The following is a 17,986-nucleotide window of genomic DNA, read 5'->3' as shown; positions in this document are numbered from 1 at the left end:
TGGAAAAGCAAAGACCAAACTAAGTTGCCTGGAAAAGACACTTTAGCCTTTTGAGCTGTTTATGTGTTGTGGAATATGCTCTAGCCTTCCATCTTTTCTGAGCTGTCACCCATGCTAGGATGGGCTCTGTTGCTGCAGCTGCTTTTGGAGTATGTGTGCTCCTATAAGTAACCCTTCACACATATACCTATAAGTTACTTCAATGAAACTTACCGGTTCACTCACTAAGTGGAACTTTGGTGGGACGCACACTTCAGGTTGTCATTATTTCTTACCTGGGGTGAGTAATATTTGTTCACATCTCCCCAGGAATAGCACTTTACATCATTCTTAAACACATATTACAATCACCATATTGTGTACTATTTGTCTGAATTACAGAGTGGTTTCCTGACTCATCTTTCCTATGCATGCGCTCTAAAGCTGCAACCATTTGTTCAGCACTTCAAGTCTTTCTTTATTGTTAACTATTCTTTGTGTAAAACTTGTGATTCAATTCAACTCAGGGCCTTGTGAACATCAGTTACAAGCAGCTATCAAGTCCCATGGAGCTGTGGACCAAGACACAAAAGTCAGAAATGGGAGACTCATGATGATGACTCTTTCAATGCCTTCCATTCAAATGGGATTGGTACCCTTACAATAGAACAGGAATGGGGCCTTGAGAAGAGGGGCGTTTTAGTCAGCAAACCTTCCCACCATGTCATTCCAAAGAAGTTACTCAGAAGTCTTCTAAGATCAACCAAGTATGTTTACATCACATACAGAGGTCAGTGACTCATTAAATGCTTCTCTGGTTGCTCAATTCTCTTGCTTTGATAATGTTTGTGTATTCATTTGGTCTAGTGTGATGAACTCAAGACCTAAACGCCAAGGAAACTATGTGTTGGTTTGTGAAAAATATATGCTAACTACCTTCTTGAATCTTCAGCCTTTTTCTCTCTCATGGATCGTTTCCATCCAAATGTAAACATACTCAAATCTTTCCCATTTGGAAATAAAACAATATAAACCTGAGAAAAGTAGTTCTGTACTTCAGCCTAGTCTATGTTTCTTTTTATTTTTTTTTATTTCTTTCTATTTCTGTTTTTTTTTTTTTTTTTTTTAACAAGGGATCTACTGACGTGTTTCCTCATACCATTGATCCAAATCATTCTGGCTACTACATGAAAATTGTTCTTAGAACAGCATTAAATAATATCCAAGTTACTATATCCAATAGGATTACTTCAGAGCTAATCTTCTTTATTTGTACAAAACTTGGTACAACTGTGTATGGTCCTCTTCATGATCTTAGATCCTTTTTTCCTTGTATTCCTGACAATAGGCTATCTAGTTTTTTCATTTTCTTGGTTTCTTATTTCCTCTACCCAAGTGGTCGTTCAATTCTCTCTGACTCTGAATCCTTCCACTGTACCCTGTCAGTATGTCATTACTCAGTCTTACTTTCCATCTGATTTTGTTTCTGGAGAAAAGTACGACATTGCTGTGTGTTTGTCTCCAATGGCTCCAACACTTAGACTTCTATGGCAGAAAACTGGCCAGTCTCCAGGGACCTGAGACATTCTTAGAAATCTCTACGTAGAGAACGAACTGAGCACAGGTTCAAATACCTGCCCCGTGAGAACCAATATCGATAAGCATGCTTAGTTCTAAACTTTCTCCCAAGCCTCATGAATGTGTTTCCAAATGCGCTTTGGAACTTTCCACTTGAATTATTTCAGACTGACCAGATATAAGACTAGTCACAATCAGCTGCCAACTACATTCAGCTATTCCTCTTGATTTTGTAATTTCTAGTCATTTCCTCAATGACTGGAACTGGGAAAGTAATGGCAGCGCAGCTTAGAATGAGCAAGTGACCTCCGATCATTTTCAACTTAGAATTATTCATGCACCAAGCCTTCTCCATATATCCGGAACCTGTGTGATGACCTGCAGGGCTTCTTTTGTTTAGACACGGCATGACTTGGGTTTGAGAGCAAATCTTCCTCTACACTTGCCTACTGTGCCTATAGCAAACATATTGGTCTCAAAGCAAAAATTAAAACACACACACACACACACACACACACACACACACACACCCTACAGTTCCTAACACTGTATTAAAGATTATACTAAAAGGCATAGTGTGCAAATAGGGCCATAGGTTTTCTCGGCTTTTTCCATTTCGCTTGGCTCTGAATGCTCTCTGCTCCCAAGCACCCCACCCCTAAAGCTTCCTGGCTGATCTATCTGTATCTTCATTGTTTGATTTCCTCCCCACCCATGTCCTGAGTGGATGCTGCGCTCATTTAAATCTTAGATCAGTTGCCTTAGACAAACTGAGTACAAAACCAAAAGCCAGAAATTCCGATGATGGCGTTCACACACAGCCGGCAGCTTTTAACATCATTCCAGAGAGCCTGCAAAGATGTGGATTCTTATAACAAAGGGTGGGTGGAGGGACTCTGAGAATTGAGGCTTGTTTTCAATATCTTTATGTTGGCGTGTGTGTGTGTGTGGTATACTTTAGAGTTTCAGAACTTTGTAAAATCATTTCTATTTTTCCTATTTTGGCCTTTACAGAAATACTTCTTGTAAAGTTCTCAATAATTGTTATAATTTCTTTAAATATTTAAATATTTCAAGTAAATTAAAAAAAAACAACGATGACTTGCCCTGTACCACCCATGCATACGCATGTGCGCGCGTGCACACACACAGATACACACATAGAGTATTTGTTATTCTACTTAGTGTACTGAATGAGTAGTGAAACTGGTTAAACTTCTAGTCTCCAAAGCACTGGTCAATACTACCCCAGAACTCACAATCTAAACCATGTATCCCGAGTGTTATTCTGACATGCACTGGAAAACACCATGCCTCAGAAAACAGAACACAACCAAGCAAAACGTCATCCAGGCAAATTGAGGAATGCCATGACATATCTTTTCCAAGCCATAGAAAATCTGTCTCTGGACGCTCTGACTGTAGCACTGTGTAGACATCATAAAACCCCATTATTATCCATCCCCACTGAGACACTGGTCTGCTACACCTACAGTCATAGGCGATGCCTTTTGTATGGGAGGAAAATAGTGGTGCTTTTAAAAGTATTATAAAACTTAGACTGAGGAACTTATTCTCAATTTTGACATTTTATTCCAGGTTTTAAATCTTGGAATGTGCAAGTTGTGCAAAATTATATGGACTAAACTAAAATAATAGTAATAATAATAATAATAATAACTGATGAGGTTGGCAGGAATTTTCTGGAAACTTGCTGTTGGCAAGAGGATGCTCAATCCTCTAGTATATTATGAAAAGCTGTCACAATATAAATGCCCAGAGAAATGCACGAAAAAAAAAAAGGATGAGGGGGAGTCTAAGAAGGAGCAAAAATAAGATCATAGAGTCAGCATCTCCAAGAAGAGTGTAAAAATGGGCAGAAGCCAAAACCACAGAGACTGGACTTCAATCCACCCACACGTGCAGATACCTCCACTGGAGCCTGTTAGCTTCTGAAGGTGACAAGTCTCAAACCACTCATTATTTGACTTACGGTGGCAGGTCATCACTAGAGCACAGGAGGCTGTGAGAGAATCACAGTGAAGACCACTGCACATACTGCAGGTACGAAGGTGTCCAGACCTACGCAAGAGCAACCAAGGGAGTTCCAAATGATAGAATAAAACACAGCTCGAAAGAACAGAGCCTACGCAATGATGTCCTTCAGCAAATCACACAGAGTGGGGATACATCTTCAAATCAGACATCTTGGCAGCCTGGGCAGTGACCCTTTCCTGTTCACTTCACCATCATCTTTGCTACATCAGCTTATTCTCAAGGTTAAATTATTTATGCAACATGAACATAGTACTAATTGATAAAATTTTCTGTACCATTGGATGCTTCTATTTGATGGCTGGCTTTAATTCTTAGCTTCATACAGTATAAAATAACTGAGAAGAGAGTCTTAATGAGGAAATGTTCAGATCAGATTGTCGGGGTATTTGTTGGAGACACTCTTTTTAGGTTAGTTGATGTGGGAAAACCAACCCAAATGGGCAATGACGTTCCCTGGGTCTGAGTTCTCATACAGTTGCAGATCATATAGTTGTAGAGAAGTGGTCGTTCAAGTAAGCATGCGTGCATGCATGTGCACATTCATTTCTCTTTGTCACTGACTGTTGATGTCATGTGACTATTTTTTAAGGTTCCACTTGCCTTGACTTTCTTACTATGATGAACTCTAATAGAAACTGTGAGCTAAAATAAATTCCTCCCCATAAGTTGCTTTTTTGTCGGGGTATTTTATCACATCAACAGAAAGAGAAACTAGGACAGTCTATCTTCAACTCTCTAAATCGACTCTACATTTTCTTTCAAGGGCCCATCCAGTACCTTAGCCAGGAAGCATATCTTCCTGCCGCCCACCCCCATGCATCTTAGAAATGATTATTGCCAAGCAGGCAAAGTTCACTAGGAACTGAGAGCAATCCTATGACGTAGGGATGTATAACATCCCCGTTTTCTAGGTAAGATACCACAACATGAACAGGCTGAAAACTCACCCCCAGACGCATCATGGTCAGGGGTGAACTGATAATCTGTATTCTAAACCTCAAGGCCACGCGACCTCTATATGATTAACAGGGAGATCCCCCAGTTACTGCTTTACACTGTCTTTCCAAGCAGAGATACTCAATGAGATGCTGAAATTCAAGGTGCACCTCTTACAAACACTGACTCTAAAGGATCAAATGTGGAGTACAAATCCATTATTAAACATCAGTGGAAAGAAAAGAAAAAAAAAACCTCTTTAACAATATTGTTGTTGAAACCATTTTTTTTTTACAAAAAATATAGCTATAAAGAGTACACCTAAAACATATTAGCATTTACCATCCCTATGATAAGAAGAGTGTCTTCAAGACTAATGAAAACCCTTGGCAATTTGAATATTAGATGGTACTAAATTACACTATAATTATTTCAAAGGTCAAGAATCTTACACATTTTGTCTTAAAACTCTCCACCTGGGTGATGCAATCAGAAAATTTAAGTATGTATGAAAATATTTAATTATACAAAACAGGAAGAAATCTACTAATTTAATAACCTTCAAGTAAAATGTGCTATCTTCCCACATAAGTATTTTCCCCTGTGCTGCAAAACGAACATTTTTGAAGAATATGTGAACTATGTTAGTGTCAAGGAAGAGTGAGACACCGTGGTTTGAAATAAATCAATACATCATGTATGAATACTTGGAAAACTGTAAGACTACAGGGTACCATTGAAAATACGACAGAGAAATACCCAAAATTTTTAGGAATCCAGTCTCTTTGGGGGAAGAAACCAATAAAGAGCACAAGTGTAAAAGCTGCTCCTGAAATCTCCAGAGGAAGGGAGTTAAGCAGGGAAATGCACACTGAGATGAAAGTCCATGCCTCCGCCACAGCTGGATTGCCATCCACACTGAAGGGATGTTGTAAATTATCCTTAGCTCAGATTAATGAATTATTTCATTAGTTAGCGTGATTCTTATTTTTTTCCACCTAGTTTTTTGAGATAGGGTTTCTCTGTGTAGCTTTGGAGCCTGTCTTGGAACTAGCTCTTGTAGACCAGGCTGACCTCAAACTCACAGAGATCTGCCTGCATCTGCCTCCCATGGGCTGGGATTAAAGACGTGTGCCACCACTGCCCGGAGTCAGCTTGATTCTTTGAGGTAGTATCTTACTCTGAAAAGAAAAAATGGCCTTGAATTATGTCAGGAGTCCAGAGAGGTCAGAAGAGGGCATTGGATTCTCTGGAATTGGAGATCTAGACAGCTGTAAGCCAATATATGGATGCTGTGAACTGAACTCAGGTCCTCTGGAACAGCAGCCAAGGCTCTTAACTGTTGAACCTCATCTCTGGCCCCCTGATTAGATCATTTTCAAAGCAGATTTGTCTTCAAGATTTTAATTTCCTTTTTACAGCCCAGCTTCCTCACACTCAGGACAGTCCTCTCCTCCCCTCATGAAATGTGGAGAAAGCTGTGGCATTCCGAGAGGCCAGGGCCACAGTGAAATGGTTTTCCTCTGCTGGAATGGCCCCTGGCTGCAGAGATCTATGTTACATGCTGGAACAGGGGCTCTTGCAGTGGCTTTTTGTTTTGTGCAAATAAACATGGATGGAATTTGTTTTTGTAAAGCAATTTTAATGGGACATTTTAATGGATAGACTTAGAAAACTGCTTCTGTTTCTTTCTTTGTGGATTTTGCTTTTTTGATTCTGGCAGACAGGGTTTTACTACCATGTAGCCCTGGCTTGTCTAAAATTGACTCTGTGGATCCAGTTAACGTCAGACTTGTAATGTTTGCCTTCATTATTTTGTTTCTGTTTCATATTTTCTTAAGCCTTCATCATGTATTCTACATGCAACAAACTAACAAAGAAGTACAATATAATATTACATGAAAACTTCAAAAACAGCTACCCTCTTGGACATTGTACTCCCTTTTTGGTTGTGGTTTTTATACTGAATGTTGAATACAAATAACACTGACAACTTGAGAGACATATTTCTGGCTCAAATGACAAAAGTAATACACAGTTAATTCACAGTGTTTCATTATGACGATGAAAGGCCTCTGCTGACCAAATATGGGAAACAAGTTTTAAGAGTTGGGAGGCATTGTGTGTCCTAAGGTGAGGACTGGACTTCAGCATGGCTGAGCCTGTAGAGCGCTGAAACAGGGCTGACTGCCAACAGAAGAGACTCCAGCAGCCTCTTTTAACCGGTGTTGTCTCATCTGGGCAATGAGTGCTCCCTCTGTACCAGCAACTGCCTACCTGCTTTGTTCATGGGGGCTGCTATTCTGCTCAGCCACACTAGTGTCCTGTGAATTGCATGCAATTATCAAAACATAAATGAGGCAACCGGTATTGAGGGTCTCAGAGAAGCCACCACAGTCAATGGGGTCAAGGTAAAATTCAACGTCCAAAGCAGATGCTCTGTGTTCTTGGCTTGACCACTGTGTGCTATTTGCCTGTTTAAAGTTCGTAGAGGTCAAATGAGGAGGTGCTTGTCTGTAATCCTGAGGCAAATGTTAAAGACACAACCTTAAACAAGAGTCAAATTCATGGAGATAGTTAACTTTGAGAATATATGAAGTAGAACAGTGAAATTTTGGACTAGATTCAAAATAAAAATCACAAAGTATGCAAAAAAAAAATTCTAGAAGCTAAAAGTGAAGACTAGGCCAGAACTCGGCAATCTGTTTGGATGCTTTTCTTTGTGTTTCATACTCTTCCTGCCTCCAGAAATTGATCTTAAATGCTATTGTGTGATGATTATAGCCTATAAGGGACTCCTGCATCCAAATATTTGTGGTCAATCCTAAAAGGAGATTGGAGGGCAGAGAAGAAGATGAGGACAAAACAAAGAAATAGAGGAGAAAAAGACAGAGAGGAGGAATGTGTTTCATTCACACCCTGCTTCCTTTTCTCCTCCATGCCACTACCAAAGCTGGATTCTTGCATTCCAAATAAATCCAAACACAATTAAAAGCAAGAACTATTGAAAAGTCATATAAGCTATTTCAAGTTAGAATTATTTGCCAGTGGTATCACTTTTTAATATTAAAATAAGTAAAATGGAAAACAAGAGCAGAAGAACATAACAAGTAAATTCATATGTATAAAACAAGTAGATTTCAATTGCATTCAATTATTCAAGCCAATCACCTCAAAGGGAAGATCCTCTAAAGAAAATTGCATTGCCTTCCCAACTCCTTGGAGAGCCAGTTTAGTTAACAGCCTACCTACACTTCAGAGATGACCATGCAGCTTACATGTCAAACTCATTTTCAAATGTCAGTCATGTCCCTTTCAATCTAATTAGTTTGGAAAGTAGTGTCACTGACCTGGAACTATGCAGACCATTTATTATCATATCATTTGATCAACCTAACACTTTGCCTCAGTTGAATTTAAGACACCTGTAGCCAAAATGTAATATCCTTTTTCCTACTCATTACTGGGAACTCTCAATACAATTCCCTATTTACAGCTCAATTTATCACTGTGAGTACGCATGGCTAGCTTTATGGAGACCTTCCACAGAATCCTCTTTAAGATTTCAGGTCAATTAAAACAGAAAGGTAAGGAAAAGGATATACAAACATATCTTATTAGTACCAAATACAGACAGTAGATTCTGGATTTCAGATAGATGACTACAGATGGGAAAAGGAGGAAGAGCAGAAAGCCATGCACATGGGAGTAATTCGAAAGTTTGACTACACAGATTGGGTGTTTGCTTCCTCTAATATGACACAACGGACCATATGGGGAGACTATGCAGGTTGTCATCAAGGGAGTTTGTAATAGAGAAAAACCACCCTGGTCCATAGTTTACCTGACTTTAACTCAGCTAAGGCCCAGTGAGATAGCACTATAAAAAAAAAAAATCATAACCAGTTGCCCAGAGGTCGGAGAGCATTGGCAAGTGTATGAGAGAAGAGCAAAAAAGCTGGGCGGGGCTAGAGTGGGTGTGTGCTATGTGCTGGCAGCAAGGGAGTTGGAAGACAGCACACAGACACTCCTCGCCTGGTCCGTTTTCCAGTAGGACCGGGGAAATTACACGATCTTTTTCCTATTTCAGCTTTGCATATTAAGAATGAATTTGCAAGACAAAAATGCAAGCAGGTAATCTTATCTCCACTGCACAGCATCACACACTGTACCACGGAGGGAAAGAATACCGGCACTCTGATATGCCCCAAAATGGTATATTCATATTTTTAACTGTGGCATTTTTTAAAAAAAAAGGTGCACCTGCTATATTTAAAGTAATGACTAGTCACTCTAGGATGGTAATCTAAAAGCAGAAGGCTTGCTGCCGGGTCTTCCTTTTTTATCCTGGACTTTTATTGGAAAAAGTTAAGTGGATTTTACCAAAATTTATGTTTGTCTGATGGAAGGGCAAAAATGTTACTCATGTTTTCCAGATCAATTTACTGCTTCTGAATAATTTTACATGAGATTTAAAAAAAAAGAAAGAAAGAAAGAAAAAATGCACATCTAATGTATCCCCACTTACCTTCCGGGGAGGAGGCAGACTTTTGGGAAAAGAGAGCGTTGACTTTGCTCTTCTTACTGCTATCATTGTTTACAGACAAGCTGGACTGGATTTTCCTATGCATTTTCTGAGAAACAGGAGCTGAATTTTTGTGATTATCTGTGGGTGCATGTTTGGCTCCGTGATGAATTCCATTTCCATTGCTCAGACTCGTGGGGCCCCCATTCTTTATCTTGCCTGTTTCCTCCTTGCTGGACTCCTGTGTTGTTGTCTGCAATTGAGGCAGGCGCTGAGGTTGGGCTGAGTTAAAAAAAAAAAAAGTTCATCTGGTTAAGCAAGAAGTTAAGAAGCTATTATTTTATAATAATGAAAAGATATCTTCAAAAATACAAATTCAAAAATAGACTGGAGGTCTAACCAAAGATAATAAAACAGAAGAGATAGGAGGGTTATAGAAAGGAGGAAGAAAGAAAAGGCGAATCAGGAAGAAGAGGAATGTTCTACAAAGAAGGAAGAAAAGAATGAAAGGAAGAGGAAGGGAGGAAGGAAGAAGAAAAGAACAAGGAAGGAAGGAAGGTCTAGAAAGTAAAGTAAAAGTATGTTCAACAAATATCACTATATAAAGATGTAATATTAGAGGATTTAAAAAAAAAACTCGGTTTTAAAAAACAGGTAATTGAACACTGGCTCAGGGAAGGCTGCTCTTGCCTGTTGGTCTCCTAACTACACATATATCAGCATGGTCTCAATACTAAACTCACAATTCCATTGAAATGAAAGGAACGACGAATTCAGACATTCAAATTTGGACAATAGTCAAACTTAGTTCTTTTCCAGGCAATTCTAAATTCTGGGTGAAAATCTTTTCTGTGTTTATTCCTTTTGCTCCATTTTAAAGAAAAAAAAAAAACTAATCAATCCGATATGGTGCAGCTGCCAAAAGCACATGTAAGCCCTTCAGAAGAACTCCTGTTTGAGACTGGACCAAGCAAAGGAGATCACCTTCATTCCTCTCCTTCAACACTCCACCAGACGTCCCAACAAAAGAAATGAGTTAGAAAAAGAACGAACATCAGAGCTCTAGAAAGGAGAACACAAGCTTGTGGCGTCGTGCACTCTTAGGAATGAATGGAAAGTTAAAAGTTAAGAAAAATGTATTTAAGGTAAACTGTACAAAATAAATAGTATTCCAGTATGCAATGCTAATAGTAGGCAATTCACAAGTGAACAAGAGGAGAATTAGCTGCTCATCATAGGGAGAAAAACGAAATTCCAAACCCACCCCTTAAAAACACGAGTAACAATCCACCGTGTGAGAGCAGTAAGAATGGATAGATGTAGTTCCAGGGATCAAGAAAATGACAAAACACTATTGAAGAGCATGGAGATGTCCGAGGAGAGGGCATAAGGATGTTCATTCTACTAGTTTGGTAATTCTGTCCTATTTTAGTTAGTGTAGTTCCCACTCACATTTCTTTTGGGATTTGTTTTTTATTGGTACTTAAGAAGCTGATCCCAAAATAAGGAAGAGAAATAAATATTACCAACGACATTTTAGGGAAGAAAAGTAAGGGTTGATGGAACTTTAATTAGATGTGAAATTGTGTTACCAAATTCCAGCAGCTCTTGCACTGTGGCATTCGGCCATACACAAACGCACAACCAGTGGAACAGAAGACTTCTAGGAATGTAGACGTATGCACATATATAACATGTCTATGACATACAAAAAAATTCCGGACCATCCACATGCCTATGTATGAAAGGAAACTCTTTAGTGTACTAAAGTGGAAAGAGGGACTATTTTAATGGCTTGGTGCTCAAGAAGCTAATGAATTTAATTCCCTGGACACTGCATCATTGAATAACTGGGTGAGCAATGACAATTTGTGTTGATCGGCACTACGGAGAAGCTCCATGTGACCTCAGGACCACTATAACAGCCCAGCATCTTCAACAGGAGATCTGTTTCATAGGAATGTGGAATCACTTGATTTAGAAAATCCTATGCTCCTGCTTCCTGGAGCATCCAGAATGACATCCTAATGACTGCCACTGAGCCCTCAGCTGGGTAGGAATATACATTTCGAAAGATGCCAAAGAAGACAGCTCAACCTAATTTACTGCTCTTCCCAGAGCACTTTCTAGAAATCTCTCCAAAGAAATGGAACGTTTGAGTTACTTCTTCTCTAAAACGAAAAATTCAAGCAATCTCAGAGCTTGGTGAAGTTGAAATGTCACTGACCAATGCTGGGCCAATCTTCACCAATCAGTCAAAAATATCTTCTCATACTCTAGTCTGAGATAACCTGAGAATTACTATGCAATAGTTAAACAGTCTCAATAAATAAAAAAAAAATGCAAGTGGTAAAAGATGGTTGTGTCCTGCCTCCAAATTCAAACAATGATAAATTTGACCTTTTTTTTTCTTTCTACTAACAGAACAGACTGCAAATTATGGGTTAGAGCTGGAGCGTTAGTTTAATGCATACTTAACAATTTATCTACGCTTCAATCTTCAAACCATATCTATTTCTGGGGGCAGATAAATGATGGCAGTTTTATTTTTTGTTTCACTGTCACCTAATTATTTTTCTGAGTTTTGGAATTATAGTTAAGTAACCAAATATTACCTTTTCACTTCAGGTTTTATTTTTTGCAAATAGTAAAACATTTTTTTTTTTAGTTGAATGATTCTGCCGCATGTGTGCAGCCCATCAAATCAAAACTGAATACGCTTTGTCTTAGTCATCTCAACGGATAGGAAAAGTATAGCTTCATTGATCTTTTTTCGAGGGTGTGATTTTAATCTTATGGTCAAGTTGCAATTAAAACTAAACAGGAAACATGATTTTATTTTCCAGTGAAGAATGAAACTGCCAACCTGATTAAACCACAACTATTTAGCTTAAAATAGATTTCTTCTTATTGTGTAGAAACTCATGGAGAGCTCTCAACCAGCATGCTAATACGGGGGTGACACAAGGCTTCTTAAAACACAGGCGACGCCTGGGGACCCTCGCTCCCGCTTTAATGATGCACTGTTCTCATTCAGCTGTCTTGCTTTTTTTCAAATCTTTACATATGTGACAGCTCTCAAAAGTAGACCATAGACCATCTGGCATTTTCCGAGGTGTAACTGGTGCAAGTTCAGCTCTATTGGGAGAGCGCTGCTATCTTCTGCCTGTGTTATAAAGGGACAATAGAATGTAGAACTTAGGGCTTGTTTTGAATTATTCATTTTTTTTGCCTGTATATTCAAGAAATTTTTACAAACTCTGCATTTTGTACGACATAATCACATGCGTTAAAGGTACAAAGAAACTTTTTGACACCTCTTTTCTACAGAAGGCTGGCGTTTTGTTTGATATGTGAACATTCAGCATCTGTTATATCACTCCAAACAGGACGGGTGCCGCTACAAAAGACCCCATTTTAAATTTACTCTCCATGAGCAAAAAATGTATTCTCGATATTCAGGAGTGAATGCAATACTTGTCAAAATTTCAAACACCAAGGACTAGAGCATTCAGCATCTCCAGACCTGGATAGCGTCGGTCACCTGATCACCATATGTGTAGAGATTTTTTTTTTCTAAACCACAGCTCACACAATGCCGCATGATTGTAATTTTAATATCCATAATGAATAGTTACAAAAGTCTTAAGAAATACTGCTCTTTCTAGGTTCAAATGTTTTCAATCAGGGAGGATTAGGTCTAACAGTTTTCATTGGGAATAATAAATATGGGAATAAATGAGTCAATAGCATGAACTTCTTCTGATAATTAAAAAAATAGGTGATATTGTAACTTGTAATAAGCATACATGAAGCTGCAGTTGCTGGAGCAGCAACAGAAAGGCATATTTTACTCCAGCATATAATCTATTAGTGAGAGCAGATAATCTATCTTCATTGCTGATGTCCACACAACTCATACTCAATAAAACTGTGAGGATTCTCAGGCACTTAGTTAATTTAAATGATTGCTATACACATTTAAAATCACACTAAATCCCATTGCTTTCCTCAGAGATAATTATAAGGTTCTTACTGGGCATGCAGTACTACATGGTCACTATAGGACACACACACACACACAGAGAAAGAAAGAGTAATGATAGTGATATTGTATATGCGATACTATATATGAATATATAAACAGTTTAGCATATTAAATGTTATTAAAAGACACCATTCATCCTACCAATCTATATGCAATAGTGTTGTTAAATGGGAGATGAGATGTTTTATAACATGACTCATAATTATTAATGCATACTGCCTTTTATTGCTATGTAATGTGAATTTAGTTAAAAATCACTTAGAATCAACATGAAAGTCCTCTCTTTTTCATGAGACAGTGCCAAGACTTTCTCCATGTGCAAAGTCTGGGAGCACAAGCCTTTAAATCCTGCCCAGCTGGAGGCTCCTGGTATACTCTATACTGCTTTTTGTTTTTCTCCTCCCAGGGCTTTTGGAAATGCCTTATTTATCTCTGGAGTTTCTGGAGTCTTGGTCACATATCCTATTTTCTCTCTTCACTGTCTCTAAGATATACATTTAGCATATTAAATTATATTTTAGAATTCTTATGCTTTTTTGGAACGTTCATGATTTTTGATCCCATTCAGACACTGTGGCTCCCTAGCTGTAAGTTCACATTCTTACACATTGTATTTTCTTAAAAAAAAAATTAATTCAATTGTAATTATTGTGAAATAAATCATCAGATTTCAATAAGAAGTATTACTATTCAAAATAAAAAAGGCAAAATGTTAAAAAATTGTTCGGAAAGGCAACTGGTTTATTGATATTGCCAAATTTCATAAAGAAGATTTAGAATATAATTAAACATATTTAATGTCCAGAGAGGGAGACTGGTAGCTTCCTGAAAATCCATTTCTGGCTTGTCCCAGGTAGCTATTTACTCCTGTGTTCCAACCTTCTCTTGCAGGTAGATTCAGCCATTCATCCATGTTCTCAGAGATACACTTGTTTCTACACACTCTTTCCAGGCTTGGCCATGAGGGTGTGTCCGCTCTGTAAAGTGGCTGGCGGCCACTGAGCTTCAACCACAGTAAAGAGCATACTTCAGAAATCTGAAGGAACCAAACACTAGGGATCCTCCTGGAAGCAGAGAAGACTGGCTCCCAGTCTCATCATGCCCGTGTTGGTTCCATCCCTTAACCTCACTTACATAGATTGATTCCCTATACTTTAAAAATTCTCTGTTTGCCTTCATCTTTAAATTCTGTGATAGTGTTAATAATTACTTTTCCCCCTAACAGCCATTGAAAAACATGTATCAAGTAAATATGAAAAAAATGATCTTGTATTTTCTAGAAAAAAATGCAATAAAAATAAATTCAAAACAAGAATTTTAAGGAACAGAGCCGGGCGGTGGTGGCTCATGCCTTTAATCCCAGCACTCAGGAGGCAGAGGCAGGCAGATCTCTGGGAGTTCGAGGCCAGCCTGGACTACAAGAGCTGGTTCCAGGGCAGGAACCAAAAGCTACGGAGAAACCCTGTCTTGAAAAATCAAAAAACAAAAAAAAAAAAAGAATTTTAAGGAACATAAAGCCTATTTTCACTTAAGATGTATATGTGTATGTGTGTCTGCATTATATATATGGCCCTTAAACTATAAGTCATTAAAAAACAAACAAACTTTTATATCTACTGTTTTATTTTATACTCAAATGAATGACATCTTACCGTGCCTCACAGACTCTAGCTAACTTGTATGAGTAAAGAGTCTCCCATTTTTGACTTTAAAACGTTTAAATTGTCAGGTTTGGTTATAGAATGCCAACTATAGGATTTATGTTTGTGTTTAAGTTATTATTGTTCCTGGAAAACCTCATAGCAGTATGGTATTTGCTGTGGTATCCCTTTTGCTCCCTGACCCAATCAATAGATACCCCTACCACTGAGTCAACTGATAAAATTGACTGCCACCTATAGTTATTATAATATATTACTAATAAATATGTTGTAAATACACCTAAGAAAATAAATGCATATGCACCTATACACAATTTGTAGAAAAGAAATTACATAAACACTGATTTACATTATCAAAACAATACCTCAATAAAACAATTATCATAAAGGTATGAGTTTATGAAAGAACTATTTTTAAATATGTTGTATAAAATGGCAGACAGATTTATGAGGGGCAGTGTATTCATTTCTTAAAGGAAACACCTCTGTGTTTTCTAAGAGGCAATAATGGGCACATTTGGAATCAATATATATGTAATGTTCCTAAGACATAAGACACATTTCTTTCATGTTTTATAAAGAATCAACTAACAGACAAGTAGACATGCAAAAAGCCCTACTGTTGCCTTCGTTCTGTATCACCAGACAGAAGCTTTGCTAGCAAATCTTCAAACACTAAGGCGGTAACTATGGGAAGGCTGCTGCTTAGTACATTGACCACGATTAAAAGTGAAGCTTTTCTCCACTTTTGTTCATCTTCCTCTACAAAGGATTCAGAGAAATGGCTTTCAAATTATTATTTGAAGATTAAAAAAACAAAAACAAACAAGCGAACAAACGAAGAAACATGATTGTTTGAAAGGTACCCTATGGTCTATACAACAGGACAGGATGTATTTAAATATATTCTTCTTATATTAATGCTTTGAAACCACATCACTGAACCAAACTTTTCGTCTCCTACAAACATTTGATGCATGCTATAGTGAGATTCGAGTGGACAATGAATGACATTTAGTAGGCAATCATGGAGCATAACACCAAACGACCAAAACCTCAGAATTCACCTAGAGGCTCTCCACACTAACGAAAATATCCAGGGACCACAAAGCAACCTTCAAGAAGCCTGGAGAAATCTAGGCTTCACCCTAATAAACCCACAAAGACTCAGACAGATGCAGAACTGATCTGGCTTACAGACCCTAGACCCATGCTCTGTCTCTGGGTCATTTAGCCTTCTTGGTGTCTTACAGACTTGTAGCTAAGGAGTGAACAAAAATCAAAATGCTTTAAAGCAAGAATCTGATCCAGAGTAAAAACCTGCATGAGGAAGAAGACTGACTTGTTGACACATAAATCTGGCTAAGCAGAGGTAAACCTGGGAGAAGGAATATCAGTCATCCTTGTTAAAACTAAGTAGTCAGTAATAAATATTAATGAAGGGTAAGTTACCCAAGTTTCCATCAGTTCTTGGGAGGCAAAGCTTGCGTTGTTTAAGGCTGGAGTGTTATGGCATTCTGTAGGAAATGTAGTAGGTTTTTCAGTAGTAAGGAACATAATGGATACGAACATCCTGGACACTGGGCCTTCTATAGTTAAAACACTAAAAGGATCTTGTTTTGCAGACACCTACTAGAAAAAGCAGGCAACTTTACCAAAAGATGATTTTCTTGTTGGGAAAACAACCATTGCTAGCAATATACAAATAAATTAGTCACTATATAAATCTAAAACTGTGTACCCCTCTATATAGACAAATTTCAAACAGCCACTGACCTAGGGGTCAAGCCTTGGTGGAGTAGATGAAAGGTTAGTGTTCAGCCTCCAGGTACCTTTTGGCCATCCCTAAATATAGGATTACAAGAAACTAATGGTCTGGATAGCCAGTGATCTAGACCCGCTGGAGTTCAGAGAAGCATGCACACTAGCTAAGTCACAGTAGGCAAATCCATTGTTACTTTCTCAATTAGTGTCCTAATTAAAGTGCTATGAAGAGCAACAGTGGAATCCGAAAACATCTGAGCCCCGCCTAGGAGTTCTATAGAGATGGATAATTCTCCAGTGGAGATACATTGAGGTATAGGGGCAGGAACTACCTGCAGCGAGCCTCACTACCACCAGAGGTATGGCTGGTGACAAGAAGCTTTTAAATGGTGAATAAATGAGATCAGAGGAAGGAAGATCTCAAAACATGCCACCAAAGGAAAGGAGAAGAAAGAGGAGAGACAGAGACAGAGAGATGAAACTGGACTGCTACAAAAAATAAAAAAATAAAATAAATCCCTTGGGACTTTCCCACTGAATCTAAATATTTGTTAGATACTGAAGAATCACTGCTAAGTCTCCTCCACAGGAATCTTCTCTGAAATGGCTTTGACAGATACCAAACAAGGAAATCTTAACAGAGTCTTCCAGTAAACACACTCACTACACACAGAGCACAGGCCAAAGTCGGGGAAGAAACTATAGGCGGATGCTGTACATGGAATACTCATACCGTCCTCACTACCCTGCATCCCTTGACCCACCCTGCATCCCCTTCACTGTGTCTTCATCCACAGACAGGATGAAAACAAGTTATATCAAGTTTAATCTAGGGCGGTCTTCCAATTTCAGAGGAGGGTTACACATCACCCAGAGGGGCTGAAAAAGAGAATGTGCTAGATCTGGATGTACCGTCTCCATGACTGACTCCTCATGAGGAAAGATGAAGTGCATAGGTGTAAGCGAGAAATTGGATCTCATCAAGGAAACACAATGTGGAATTGCATGAACAGGACAAAAACAATCTGCTGTATAACTGTACACTGCGAGCTAAGGTCACCGTAGCAGACATTTATGCTTGTCGATTCAACATCATCACTGTTGTCCTGGTGACAATATAGATATTAATGAGAATGGAACTAGATTCACTGACAGCAACTTCTGCAGTCACAAAGTGTTTTTAGTTTCAGGCATTTGTACACAGAACTTGACAATCCTGGGTCTTCGCTGACTTGCATTGACAGCAGTGTTCCTCAAGGACAGGATCCCATATTCCTCGGATTCCATCAACCTTATCAGCACACGCATACTGACAAAGAGCCTTGTGTGATGATCAGCACCCAGTGGACACCCAGTGGAAATTAACTGATGATGATGAATTATCCTAGCTTTTAAGCTGTCACTTGATCCCAGAATATAATAACCTTCCCGAATAAA

The 17,986-nt window shown here is 38.5% G+C and overlaps 1 protein-coding gene across 3 annotated transcripts in view; it reads right to left on the bottom strand.

Moving 5' to 3' along the window:
• Positions 1-17,986, bottom strand: part of Mdfic (MyoD family inhibitor domain containing) — an 87,901-nt gene that overhangs the window by 21,332 nt on the left and 48,583 nt on the right. For all 3 annotated transcript variants that reach the window (XM_041675739.1, XM_041675740.1, XM_041675741.1), the window contains one exon: positions 9,080-9,358. In XM_041675739.1, coding sequence (XP_041531673.1) covers positions 9,080-9,358 — 279 coding nt within the window. The remainder of the gene's footprint in view (positions 1-9,079; positions 9,359-17,986) is intronic.

Source organism: Microtus oregoni, unplaced genomic scaffold, assembly GCF_018167655.1.
Source record: "Microtus oregoni isolate MIOR12 unplaced genomic scaffold, Mior012 000026F_ref0000081, whole genome shotgun sequence".
NCBI lineage: Eukaryota > Metazoa > Chordata > Mammalia > Rodentia > Cricetidae > Microtus > Microtus oregoni.
This window is presented reverse-complemented; position numbering and strand designations above follow the sequence as displayed.